Here is a 12,053-nt window from a genome sequence, read left to right on the forward strand (position 1 = left end):
ATGGAGAGGTTTATCAGTTTCATTCATACATCCTCTTCTTCTTATCCTTGTGAGGGTCACTGGAGGGGTGGCGGTGGGGGGGACTCCGAAGCGAAAGCACTGTATCGAACGGTTCAATACTGATACGAGTATTGTTGCACCCCTAATATATTTACCCTGAATTTCCAATTTAGCTATGTTGCAATAGGCCTAGACTTCTGGGGAGGCTTCCCATGATGCATGTTTGTGTTTTTGTTCACTTTCTATATGCTTATAGACCACTATGAATTTAGTCATTAGTCATTTTTACTCCACAGCATGTCTTTGTCCTGTTTTCTAACCATGGCAGATGGCTGCAGATCCCTGAGCCTGGTCGACACAGGCTTATTAGTGTTAAAAGAGAGTTTCTCCTTCCCACTGCTGCTTACTCATTCCCCTATGAGTAAGCAGCAGTACCTTGAGCTGAATATTGGAAAAAGTTTGCCAGTCTAATGAATCTTGGTTCCTGTTATGACATTTTGACAGTAATGTCCGAATTTGTTAGAAACAACACGAAAGCATTAATGCGTCCTGCCTTATTTAAGGATTCAGGCTGTGGGTGGTGGTACCCTGGTATAAAATGGGTATCATTTGAACACTACGGCTTATCTCAGTTTGTCCAGTCCACCTATCTTTTCATGGCTGCTTCCATCAGGATAATGTGCTACAACAAAAAGCTCAGATCATCTCAAACTAGTTTGTTAAACATGACAGTGAGTTCATTAATGCTTTCTTCCATCTCCAAATCTCAATCCAGTTGTGCACTGCTGGATATGGTGGAACAGATTTGCATATAGATGTGCAGTCAACACATCTGTAACAATTGTGTGATGCTTTTTATGTTAATATGGACCAAAATCTCTGAGGAAAGTTTCCAGCACCTTTTAGAATGCCACAGAAAATTGAGGCACGTCCAAAGGCCGACATGGCTCAGAGCTAGCTGTACCTAATAATGTCTCCTCTGAGTGTTACAGACCCACGGGAGCTTTTCACCTCAGTTGTACTGTCAGGTGCTGTGATGTTGCTTCCTTTCACTGGTCTATTAGACCACTACGGTCTACATTTTTCGACTCAGACAAAAGTCTGACAAATAAGAAAGACACAGAAACACAATAAGGAGTACCCAAACACGGTCCAAATGCAAGTTTTATTTATGCTTTATTTATTCTTAATTCTCCACAGTCAGGCAGGCAAAGGCTATCCTGTGAGTCTATCTTGTGGCAGCATAGATAACATGTGGCTCCAGGTCTTGTGTGGTAGGTCCACAGCTTCTTTTGGCTTTTTTTTGGAAACTTAGAGCTGCATAGTTCAGATCGCCTGAACTCATATTCTGAAATATCAAAGAATTTAGGTGAACGCTGTGTTTGTTAAAAATATGAAAGGTTGGTGGAGTTATAATATCTCAATAATAATACCAGATATACATAACATCATTACATATGCAAGTTTGAATCTGTAACACTCAGATTAACGACTATAGAGTCACCATATTATCATATACAGAAAAACATTGAGTGGAGATGGAATGACCCAAGCCATCACTGTGACGTACAGTTTATATTGAGTTTTGAAATAGCAAATTCATAGCAGTTTGCTTTATGCACACATAGATACTTCAATAAAATATGATGGCTGCTTTGTGTTGTAACAACATGGAAGAAAGTCTTCGTTTCTTCTTCTTTGACTTAACAAACTTCATGCTAATGCTTCTGCTTTCTAAAAACAGAAGAACTATTTCTTCGGCATACAGAGCATTTTATTGTCATTGCATTTAATTTATAATCTTCGACTGATTATATATAATACAATACAATTTCTTTATTCTTTTATAGTTTACAACTTTGACAGTTTTAAGTGACAACTACTAAACAATATCTCTGCTGGGATTAATAGTGTTATATTGTTATAATAATTCATTTTTGTTCATTCAAATAAACGGTTTAGGGTTCTTTCTCCTTGCTTGAAGATTGATGTTTTCATAGAGTCATCAAATGTTTAATGGTTCTGTTAAATCATAAACATTTTATATAGAGAGAAAAGATGGATTTACCTCACTGCTTTGCTCTGGTTGCTGTTGTGGACCTAAAGGCCAAATATGAAATTGTAATTAGTTTATTAGCAATACAGTACTTTGCTTTGGGTTTGTTGATCAGCAGCAAGAGTAGGTGAAACTAATTATAGCCACATTTACCTGTTTGAAGTTTCCTGATTTTTAAAACCAGAATAATGACCACCATAGTGAGTAAACCAGTCAGACCAGCCAGGATGATGCTCAATGGTTGGGTCGTTCTGTTGCACTCTTCTAAAAAGTGTGGTTAAGATATATTTTTACAAGATACTGAAAGTACTGCACAGTGAAGATTAAAATCTTTCCACTCATCACGGAATCTCACCTTCACTCTTAAAATCCTCTCCTTCACTGGTTTCACCACCTGTGACCATGATTGTTGTATTATTTTACAATTTGCTGTTTGTAGTTACTGTGTTTCCACATGACATGATGAGAAACACTAAAGTTGCAAAGAAAGGTTTTTAACCTAAACTCACCTTGAATTCTCAACTCTACCCTAGTGGAAATAATTATATGATAGTCCAAGAAAAATCCACAGAAATACAGGCCAGCATCAGACAAATCCACTGACTTTATTTGAAGAAAGACGGCGACGTTGTTGGAAGTCATATTGAATTTTCCATTTTGAAATCCATCACAGAATAAAGCTTGTCCATTGGAGCCATACATAGAGGCAATGCAGCTCAACGTAGCTCTGTTGACCACTCTGAGCCACTCTGTATGCGTTGAACTTCTGGAAATGTTGGAGCACTGCAGTGTGACGTCTTCACCAGACTGGACCTCCACAGTCTGAAATTCAGAACCAGAGACAGAGATCCAGCCTGAAACAAACACAAGATTCATCAAAGAGAGCGCAGTACCAGAATATTGTAACAGTGAAACTGTTTTAATGAATTTGCGGTGTCCTAATAATCAAATTGAAATACTGGAAGGTTAGCTGTTGCATAATTTGGAGTAGAGAGTAGTAAGGTATCACTACTTACTTATGCTGCATTGAAACAAAGCTCTTATAAAGATGAGGCTCCTCATTGTGTCATTAAATCTGCCACTGATCGGATAGTTTGTAACACGCAGCTCTTATAAGGGGTTTAGAGGGGCGGGGTGTTTTTCTTTAACTTGCCAATGACCTATCAGTAGTGTGCAATGCCTCTGCATATAGTTTCATCTGTTATCAATAGAATACATAAAGGTTTTGTACATGGAGATTCCATGCTTTTCAGATGCAAAAAGAATATCTCCTATGAAATTTTTATTATTTTAAACTATTATCCTTTTCTAGTCCCTAAACATCTGGTATAACATGGAAAAGAATACCTGCAGTATCATTATGTTATATTGGGTACAGTTTTCTATGGTCTCTATTTGGAGTTTTCATTTTGAGGATGATATGTGTCCTGGTGAAGCTCACCAACATTTTCACATTTCTGGTGCACACTCAGGTCTTTCTTAAATTTTACATGTAAAACAAGTGTAAAAACTTGTGTTCTGGTTACATACCTGTTTCAACTTAGTACATAGTTTAGCCAAGGTACATTATATAACTGTGTGTGTGTGTCTACATCTAAGGTAAAATGTGATTTTGTCTGATGGACGCAAAAGTAGGTTTACATAGTTTTCTGGGCGATACAGTCATGAAACTTTACAGGCGTGTAGCTCAGTTCAGAGAACTTCTGTACATTAACATTAGCATTTTAATTATGCTGGTATTTTTGTCCCAGAAGTGAGAACATTTAGACAGGAGTGGATAGTGCTATGTTATGAATGCTAACATTTGCAGGCTTGATTATTCAGCAGCATTTAAAAGTTACAGACAAGAATTACAAAAGTACAATTTACATTCATACCTGCCAACTACTAAACCTTTTTAGTTCATAGTGACTCCATGACCACAGAATCACATACCTGTTTTAGTGTTTTTCACATGGTTCTTCATACAGCATCGTAGTTACACAAAGACCAAATCCTTAAAACTGCAATTTTAAGCATGTTGTCATATAAGGGTCTAACACTGAGGCAGAGACAGAGTTTGCAGTTTATATTTTCTGACAGAAAAGACTGTCTGAAGAGGGAATATTCAGACGTTAAGTGGGAATAACTGAGCTTAATAACTTTTGTGTTTCTCTCAGGGCAGCAATGACTACAGTTGTGGTTTCAACTTGTGCTATATTAGATACCAAAGGTTTAGTCTAGACTTATTGAAAGGACCGATTTTATCTGGTTATTTTGTCCCATTTATAAGCGCCTGTTTAAAGTTATTTTTAGAGCAATGCAGCACTTCCCTTTTTATCTATTTTTTAACTCAAGCCCAAGCTTGGAGAAGCCAAAAGGTGTGGGTTTAATCCAATTTAATACAACTGAATCCTAAAAAAGTGAGAACTCATCAGATGCTTTTGAAACCTCTCAGCTTTGATGACTCATGATTCATTGTACTCTGTACTTACTGTAACTTCTGGTTTGTGGAATGATGATACTGTGGTTTTTCCACCTTTGTCAGGAATGGGAATGCATCTTCCATACAACAGATAGAGGTGTTAAAGCATCCACAAACCTGATACACTGGGTTAGATGTCGTAGTCTCTTAGACATGCTCTTAGAGGAGTGCTACTCACCACAGTTCATTTTCTTTTTCTTTTTTGTTGAATAAAATATTTAAGGATAGCTTTTAAACAGCATCAGATTAGGAGTGTTGGTTATTTATTTGCTGATCACCTGAGTGATTACTAGTTGATGGACTGGGACAAAAAATCGGCCCTGGCATTTTTGGTCCTGGCAGCCCACCATGGTCACTCAAAAATAAAAGGAAAAAGGAAAAAAAAAAGAATGTATATGTCATGCATACACATAATATGTGTATACTACCAGTTAAAAGTTTGGTCACACCTTCTCATTTAATGATTTTGCTTTCATACATCGAATATATGATGCAAAATATATGTAGCAAAGATTGATAAATAACTCTAAATATGTCTTACATTTTAGATTGCTGAAAGTAGCCACCCGTTGCTTTGTTGACAGCATTGCAAACCCTCGGCCTGCCCTCAGTGAGCTTCATGATGTGGTCACCTGAAATGGTTTTCCCTTCAAAATTTCCATCAATGTCGCCTGCTCTGGCACCTGGAAGAAAATTGACTATGGCTGGTGGTGTCTCTAGCTTCACATGTCTCAGAACAGAATTGTCAAAAACCAAAGTTTGATCTCAGTCAAGTGTGTCGCCGAGTAGGGAAAAGCGTTTAGAGGCTGAGGAGTAACTAAACATCTGACACATGAACAGGAAAGTGCAGGAGGGACCGGTAAAGAGGCCATGCTGCTAGCTCGTCGGCTATGAGCTAAGCTAAGCTAGCAAAACCCTAAAGACACAGTGAGTGAATACTGTAACTATACATTTACGAGTGAAGCGAGTGTGCTACTGGTGAAGCACGTGAAGATTACACTGCTACGCAGATAAGCTACCCAGCACATCACCGTTTGATGGAAAAGGCAGGAAGTGATACTCTACCACAGAAAGAGTGAACACCAAGTGACAGCGCCTCAACCTAGATATTTATACAAACAGAAAGGTTTCTGAAAGTCAAAATTATTGGATTTATGAAGCTGAATTTAATAAATTGTGCATAAATTAGCAGTATTTATTTTCCCATTTGGATGTAGGCATTTGTAAAATAGTTTTACGTGTAACCAAATTGCTGTGTTTTTGTGGGTGGATTCAAGCATGTGCTTGGGAGTCTTCAGAAGTTGCACACAAATAATTGTACACATTCTTAAAGCTTAGTTTACACTTATGGATCATATGTTGCACATTTGCAACCCTTTTGAGACATATTTCTCTCAATACAGCAGCAGCGTACTGTCACTGTGAGGCCAGGTTACTAGCTATAGCTGGTACTACTGGCAGCACTGACAGCTAACATGCAGGTTAATTTTGTACATTTTGCTGAATCTATTTTTAGTTTAGTTTCTTTTTATTGTTTTCTGTCAGCTTTTGACCTCCACCTTTTCATCACTTCTTCTAGAAGCTGCGTAAGAGGTTTGATTAGGCATTGTCCAGTGTAAGTAATGAAAAAGAAGGAATGGATTGCTGTCAGTGCTTGTACGGCCAGTACATCGGCCCAAAAGTGTGTTGGCCCACCAAGAAAATGCCCAGTAAGCCACATTACCAGTCCAGACCTGGTGATGACCTGACTTTAAATCTATTTTCACAGTGCTTTTCATTTATGTTGATCTGATTTCTCAGCAACTCCTCCATGAATTTCAATGATATTTTATGACCCTGACACTTGGATTATGTGATGACACTAATCATTGATAAAGAACATTACTGAGAACACTGAGATATTTTTTAAATTAAAAACTTGTTCATAATATGGCCAAAATATGTTCTGTGTTTAATCTCTAACCATAGGCATTATGATTGTATAAAACTGAAGCAACTCGTGTAATAAAATGTTGAGTGACGTTGTTATTATTGCCCAATAAGTTTGTTTGACAGCCTAAGAAATTTAAAAGACATTGAAGATAAAGTTAAGACATGTAAACACAGAAAGCTAGTTTGAATCGATCATTATTCTGTTGCTTTTATATCGTCCGCTAGCTCTGATTTTAGTGCCCTTGTGGTTTTCACCTCAGCTCTGCTCACACCACACTGTGCTTTTCTTATTATCTGTCTCCTCCAGACCATTAGACTCTGAGAAAATTGCATTAATCAGTTATTTCTGAATCTTCTTTATCATGTCTACGTTTTTCTTCTCAGACAACATGTGAATAAATAAGAAAAACAAAGAGGCACAAAGCAGAGATTTAGAAGAAAAAACAACCTTGAATGCAAATTTTATTCATAATTTTATTTTTTTCCGAGATTCATGTCACCCACAACACACACACAGAAATATATCAGCAGGTTATATTAATAAGAACTAATTCTTCTTCCTAAGTCTATCGTGTGGCAGCATACACAACGTTAGGCTCCGGCTCGCTCTGTGTCGCAGGCCTGCGGCTTCTTTTAGCTTTTGTCTGGAAACTCAGAGCTGCGTAGTTCAGATCATCTGAGTTCATGTTCTGAAAATTAAAATACTTTTTTAAACAGATGAACACAATCAGCACAATCTGAAAGGCTTGTGGATTTGTGAGTTACATGACATAAGATTTCAGTAAGATTTTATTAGTTGAATTAAACAAGAATCAATAATGATTCTAACGTCTTAGAGTGGTTGCATTAATTTTCTTTAAAACACTGTTTTGCAACTGATTTACTGGTTGCATATGGATTTCACAAACTACACACAACTTGCTTTAATGTAAAGAACAGCAGAGCAGGAACAGACATTTTTATCCTCCTCAACAAAATAACTTCTAACCAACCAGGAACATTTATTTTGAGACATACTTTAGAAGAATAATTTATAATAATAATATAATATATTCATGATATATTTATAATTTTTTGTACACTAACTTTTAAAGTTACAATTGGTGTTAGAAATCTGATTTCACAGACAATTTATCACAATAGTGTATGTACTCCTTGTATTTTTGTGTATGATTTTCAAATTACTAAACTATTACTTATTTAGATGTATCATTAAGCTTTTTTTCTGCTGGGATTATTTTTTTACTTTTTTAAAATTTCTGTCAGATACTAATGAATGTGGTCAATGAGAAGAAAAGACATATGGATGCCATAGGTTGATATTAGTCATAGAACAATTACATGTTTAAATGCATCTTTTTAAATCATGACATACATTTCACACAATATGAGTAAAAACACATTTACCTTTAGTTCTTCACCCTTAGGTTCTGTAGCTAAACACCAAATAGAAAATTGAGCTGAGTTAATTTTCACAAACATATTTTTTATCTTCTTGTTTCTGTTTACTATAGCAGGTGAAACAGTTACAGCCAAGTCTACCTGTTTGTAGGTTCCTGACTTTTAGAACCAGAACAATGACCACCATAGTAAGTAAACCAGTCAGACTACCCAGCACGATGCTCATCAGGTTTATGCATCTTTCAGGCTCTTCTACAAACATAATTGGAGTGGAATATTTCAGTCTGGTTGAAGTCTGAGCTCAACAACAATCAAAATGCTTAGAGACCAGGAAAATAATCTTACTTTCAGTCTTAAATTTTTCATCATTCGTTTCACCACCTGTAAAGAAACATGGGTATTATGATACTTTGTGACTTCCAGTTCTTATTGAAAGTCTCATCATGTTGTTCTGCTACTAAGGAAAGCTTACCTTCAAATCTTAACTCTACTGCATTGGAAATAATAATATGCACATCCATGTAAAATCCACAGAAATACAGCCCAGCATCTGATAAACCCACTTCTGTCATTTTAAGAAAGACAGAAGTGACATTGGAACTCATATTGAATTTTCCCCTTTGAAATCCATCACAGAAAGAAGCTTGGCCATGAGACCCAAACATAGAGGAGATACAGCTCGTTTTAGTCGTGTTGATCACTCTGAACCACTCTGTATGTGTTTGACTTGTGGAAATGTTGGAGCACTGCAGTGTGACGTCTTCACCAGGCTGGACCGTCACAGTGTGAACCTCAGAGCCCGAGACAAAGATCCATCCTGAATCAAACAACAAAGACAAAATGAGATTCAACTCGAAATGTACGGTACAACAGACCCAATAACAGGGCGACAACTTTTTATTCAATTTAATTACATCACTGCTTTCTAACAATCACATTTAAATTTTGTTGGGCTCCTCGTTCCATTACTTATTTTAAGGTGAGAGTAGTGAGGTGCCAGTACTTACTGAGGCTGCAAAAAATCAAAGCTGTTATCAAGACGAAGCTCCTCATCGTGTGTTTAATCCTTCACTGCTCGGACAGCAGTGAACCACACAGCTTTTATAAAGGGGTTTAGAGGGGCGGGGTGATTTAGTTTTTCATCTTGCCAATGAACTACAAAGGCAATGCAATGCATTTACATATCTTTTAGCACTGGCTAATATCAAATAACAATAAAGTAGTTTGTTTATTTGTTTGTTTATTTCTTATTTTGTGTTATGATATTCACACTCTTAGGATCCAATCTTTTATCTGTTTTTTGATCAAGTATCCTATTTTAGTCCCTTAAGACCTGGTGCAGCATATAAAGAAAAACAAAAATGGGGATCAGTAGTGTTTTTAAAATTTAATATACTTTTCACATATGATGTTTGCATTCAGTAGACCTAAGTTAAAGCTCATTTTATATATCCTAAAGTTGTGAAATTATTTAAAGCTGTTTAACCCTGTAGTTGTTTTCCCATACTTTCTGTGAGCTTTTGCAATCAGAATTATGCAGATAACCCTGCAAAGTCGATAGACCATGCATGCAAATCACATGACCAATTTAAGATGATATAGCAGCAAGGTCCACCCTTGATAAGTCTTCGTTTCAACTTGTGTTGAAAGTGCAGACTTCAAACTACCAAGTAATAAAGGCCAAGTAAAAACAAAGTTATGATAAATAATTCACACCATACTTTGTCTCAATACTATCATCATTTAGTACAAGAAAAAACTAAAACGAAAACAAAAAGTATTTTCTAAGAAACATGACTTAGTTAATAACCTTAAAGACGTAGATCGGTAAACCAGTAACCAGTAAATTGAGAGCTTCACTCTTGCGCTCAGCTCTCTTATCACCACGACTGACCAGTACAGCATCGGTGCCACTGCAGCCATAGCACCTATCTATCCGTTGATTTCCCCCTACCCCTCTCCCCTCACTTGTGGACAAGATCAAAAGACATCCTCCACTTGAGGCAAAAGCTCATCTCTGATCTGGAGCGGGCACTCAACCCTTTTCCGGTTGAGGACCATGGCAATAGACTTGGAGATGCTGATTCTCATCCCCACCATTTCACACTCGGCTGTGAACTGCTGCAGTGGGAGATTGAGGCCACCGCCTGCTGAAACCAACAGAACCACATCATTTGCGAAAAGCAGAAACAAGATTCTGAAACTACCCAAGCAGAATCTTTCTGCCACTTGGCTATGCCAAGAAATTCTGTCCATAAAAAATATTTTTTTAAAAAGTCAGAAAGTACAGTCCTAGCAGTCCAGGAACAAGTCTACATCGCCACTGACACTGACCTCCCACTAAGCCACCTGTAGCTCTGTTGTCATCATTCTCCTGTCAAGCCAAGCGAGGCTTCGTGTTTCTGATGATGGCGACTTGCCAAACCCGAAGATCAGGCCTCAGAGGCCTCAGCCTCTGAATGCTGCTCTGTGACCTTCAGACCACCTAAACTGCCTTTGGGGGTTTTTGTTTGTTTGTTTTTTTTTGGACTCTTGTGCTTCAGATTGTCTTTGTTCAATTCTTAATCTAACAAATGTACTTCTGGAAGAATAGTCAAAACTTCCCATAAATACACACCTAAACCTTGTAAAAGCCTTCCCAGAAGGTGCAAAGGGTGGGCTGGTATCACATTTGACAGCCAGTTGAGGCTTTGTCAGGAGAGGAAGGAGGAGTAATGCTGACTCTGGCATGCTGGATTTTAATAACAAAGAAAGAACGTAAAAAGGGAGAAATATTGAAAAAACAAAAGAAAAAGTTCTTTCAGAAGTAAAAAGTTTGGACCAGTTGAATGGGATACTATACACAGTATATACACTACCAGTCAAAAGTTTGGACACGCCTTCTTATTTAATGTTTTTTCTTTATTTTTACCTCTTTTCTACATTGTAGATACGAACTGAAGACATCAAATGGTAAATGGTAAATGGCCTGTATTTATATAGCGCTTTACTAGTCCCTAAGGACCCCAAAGCGCTTTACATATCCACCCATTCACACACACATTCACACACTGTGAATCAATCAAATATATGAAACAGGAAATTTGGAATTATGTAGCAAAGAAACAATTGATAAGTATCTCATGAATAAATAAATATGTCTTATATTTTATATTCCTGAAAGTATCCACCTTTTGCTTTGTCGATAATATTGCAAACCCTTGGCCTTCTCTCAATGAGCTTCATAATGTAGTCACCTGAAATAATTTTCTCTTTTTCTCTGGTGGAAAAGTCAAGTTGGTACACAGCTGACAGCAGTATTTTGACAACTTCATATTATAGCAAGAACCAATCAGGTCAGTTGGTCCATAAAATTGCAAATTGTAAATGTGTGCAGTTGCAAAAACCATCAACTACTCCTAAAAACTGTCCTCAACTAGACCTCAACTATGTCCAACAGTCGCTGTTTATTGAATCTGATTTGTGGGTTCAACCAGCCCCACGCTATGACAGAGGTCCAATAATGTCTGGTAGTGCCAGATGGATCGGACACATTGGCATATAAGGACAGAGCTGAAAGAGCAGTTCAACACAATGATCTCCAATTGAAGCTCCTGCACATTGGATCTGCAGTAGAGACTGACAATCATACACCTGGTAAGCAGAAATGCTATTACACCACCAGCAGGAAAACCAACAACAGAACAAAAGCAACAACAAAGTCAAATCTGGGTCTTTTAAATGAACAGAGCAAACAGGCAGAGAGGTTTTCATTACTTTTCAATTATTGCGTAAAAATGTAACTAGAAGTCTAAAAGACTGCAAACTCTTCTACTGTAAAAATTAATTTGACTGCCTGCAAAAAAGGAACTGTACAGTGTTCTTCCTCTTTTTAATAAAAATATAAGTAGAGCACAGGAAATATGTGGCACTCTGCCCTAAACATTTAGGATAAAGTATGGCAGCGAGAGACAGACAGTGAAGAGTTATAGGATCTCTGCTTTGAGCCACTAAAACTCCTAATATTAGCTATTCCCACCACATCAGGCAGCTTTTTGGGGATTAAATTTACTGCAACTGGAAATTCACTTTAATATCCAGTAAATTACATGCGACAAATGTTACTGAATGAAACTCTGATGTTATCAAAATGTCTAAACATAACAACCAGTTTAAATTAGAACTATGTCACCTTTATACTTCCTGAAGGGCTTGGAAACC

At 37.2% G+C, this 12,053-nt stretch overlaps 2 protein-coding genes across 2 annotated transcripts; both read right to left on the minus strand.

Annotated features, from left to right (window-relative positions):
• Nucleotides 1–1,203: 1,203 nt before the first annotated feature.
• Nucleotides 1,204–3,008, minus strand: LOC120739168. Its single transcript, XM_040040866.1, has 5 exons — nucleotides 2,566–3,008; nucleotides 2,412–2,450; nucleotides 2,210–2,320; nucleotides 2,069–2,100; nucleotides 1,204–1,348 (listed from the first exon to the last, which is right to left on the minus strand). Exons 1-5 carry the CDS (start codon nucleotides 2,930–2,932, stop codon nucleotides 1,229–1,231), a joined length of 669 nt encoding a protein of 222 aa, XP_039896800.1. The 5' UTR covers nucleotides 2,933–3,008; the 3' UTR covers nucleotides 1,204–1,228.
• Nucleotides 3,009–6,942: 3,934 nt separating this feature from the next.
• On the minus strand, nucleotides 6,943–8,940 carry LOC120739166. Its single transcript, XM_040040863.1, has 6 exons — nucleotides 8,861–8,940; nucleotides 8,326–8,670; nucleotides 8,199–8,234; nucleotides 7,995–8,105; nucleotides 7,860–7,888; nucleotides 6,943–7,141 (listed from the first exon to the last, which is right to left on the minus strand). The coding sequence occupies exons 1-6, from the start codon at nucleotides 8,904–8,906 to the stop codon at nucleotides 7,019–7,021; spliced, it is 690 nt and encodes a 229-aa protein (XP_039896797.1). The 5' UTR covers nucleotides 8,907–8,940; the 3' UTR covers nucleotides 6,943–7,018.
• Nucleotides 8,941–12,053: the final 3,113 nt, after the last annotated feature.

Source organism: Simochromis diagramma, unplaced genomic scaffold (assembly GCF_900408965.1).
Source record: "Simochromis diagramma unplaced genomic scaffold, fSimDia1.1 OVJJ01000317.1, whole genome shotgun sequence".
Classification (NCBI taxonomy): Eukaryota; Metazoa; Chordata; class Actinopteri; order Cichliformes; family Cichlidae; genus Simochromis; species Simochromis diagramma.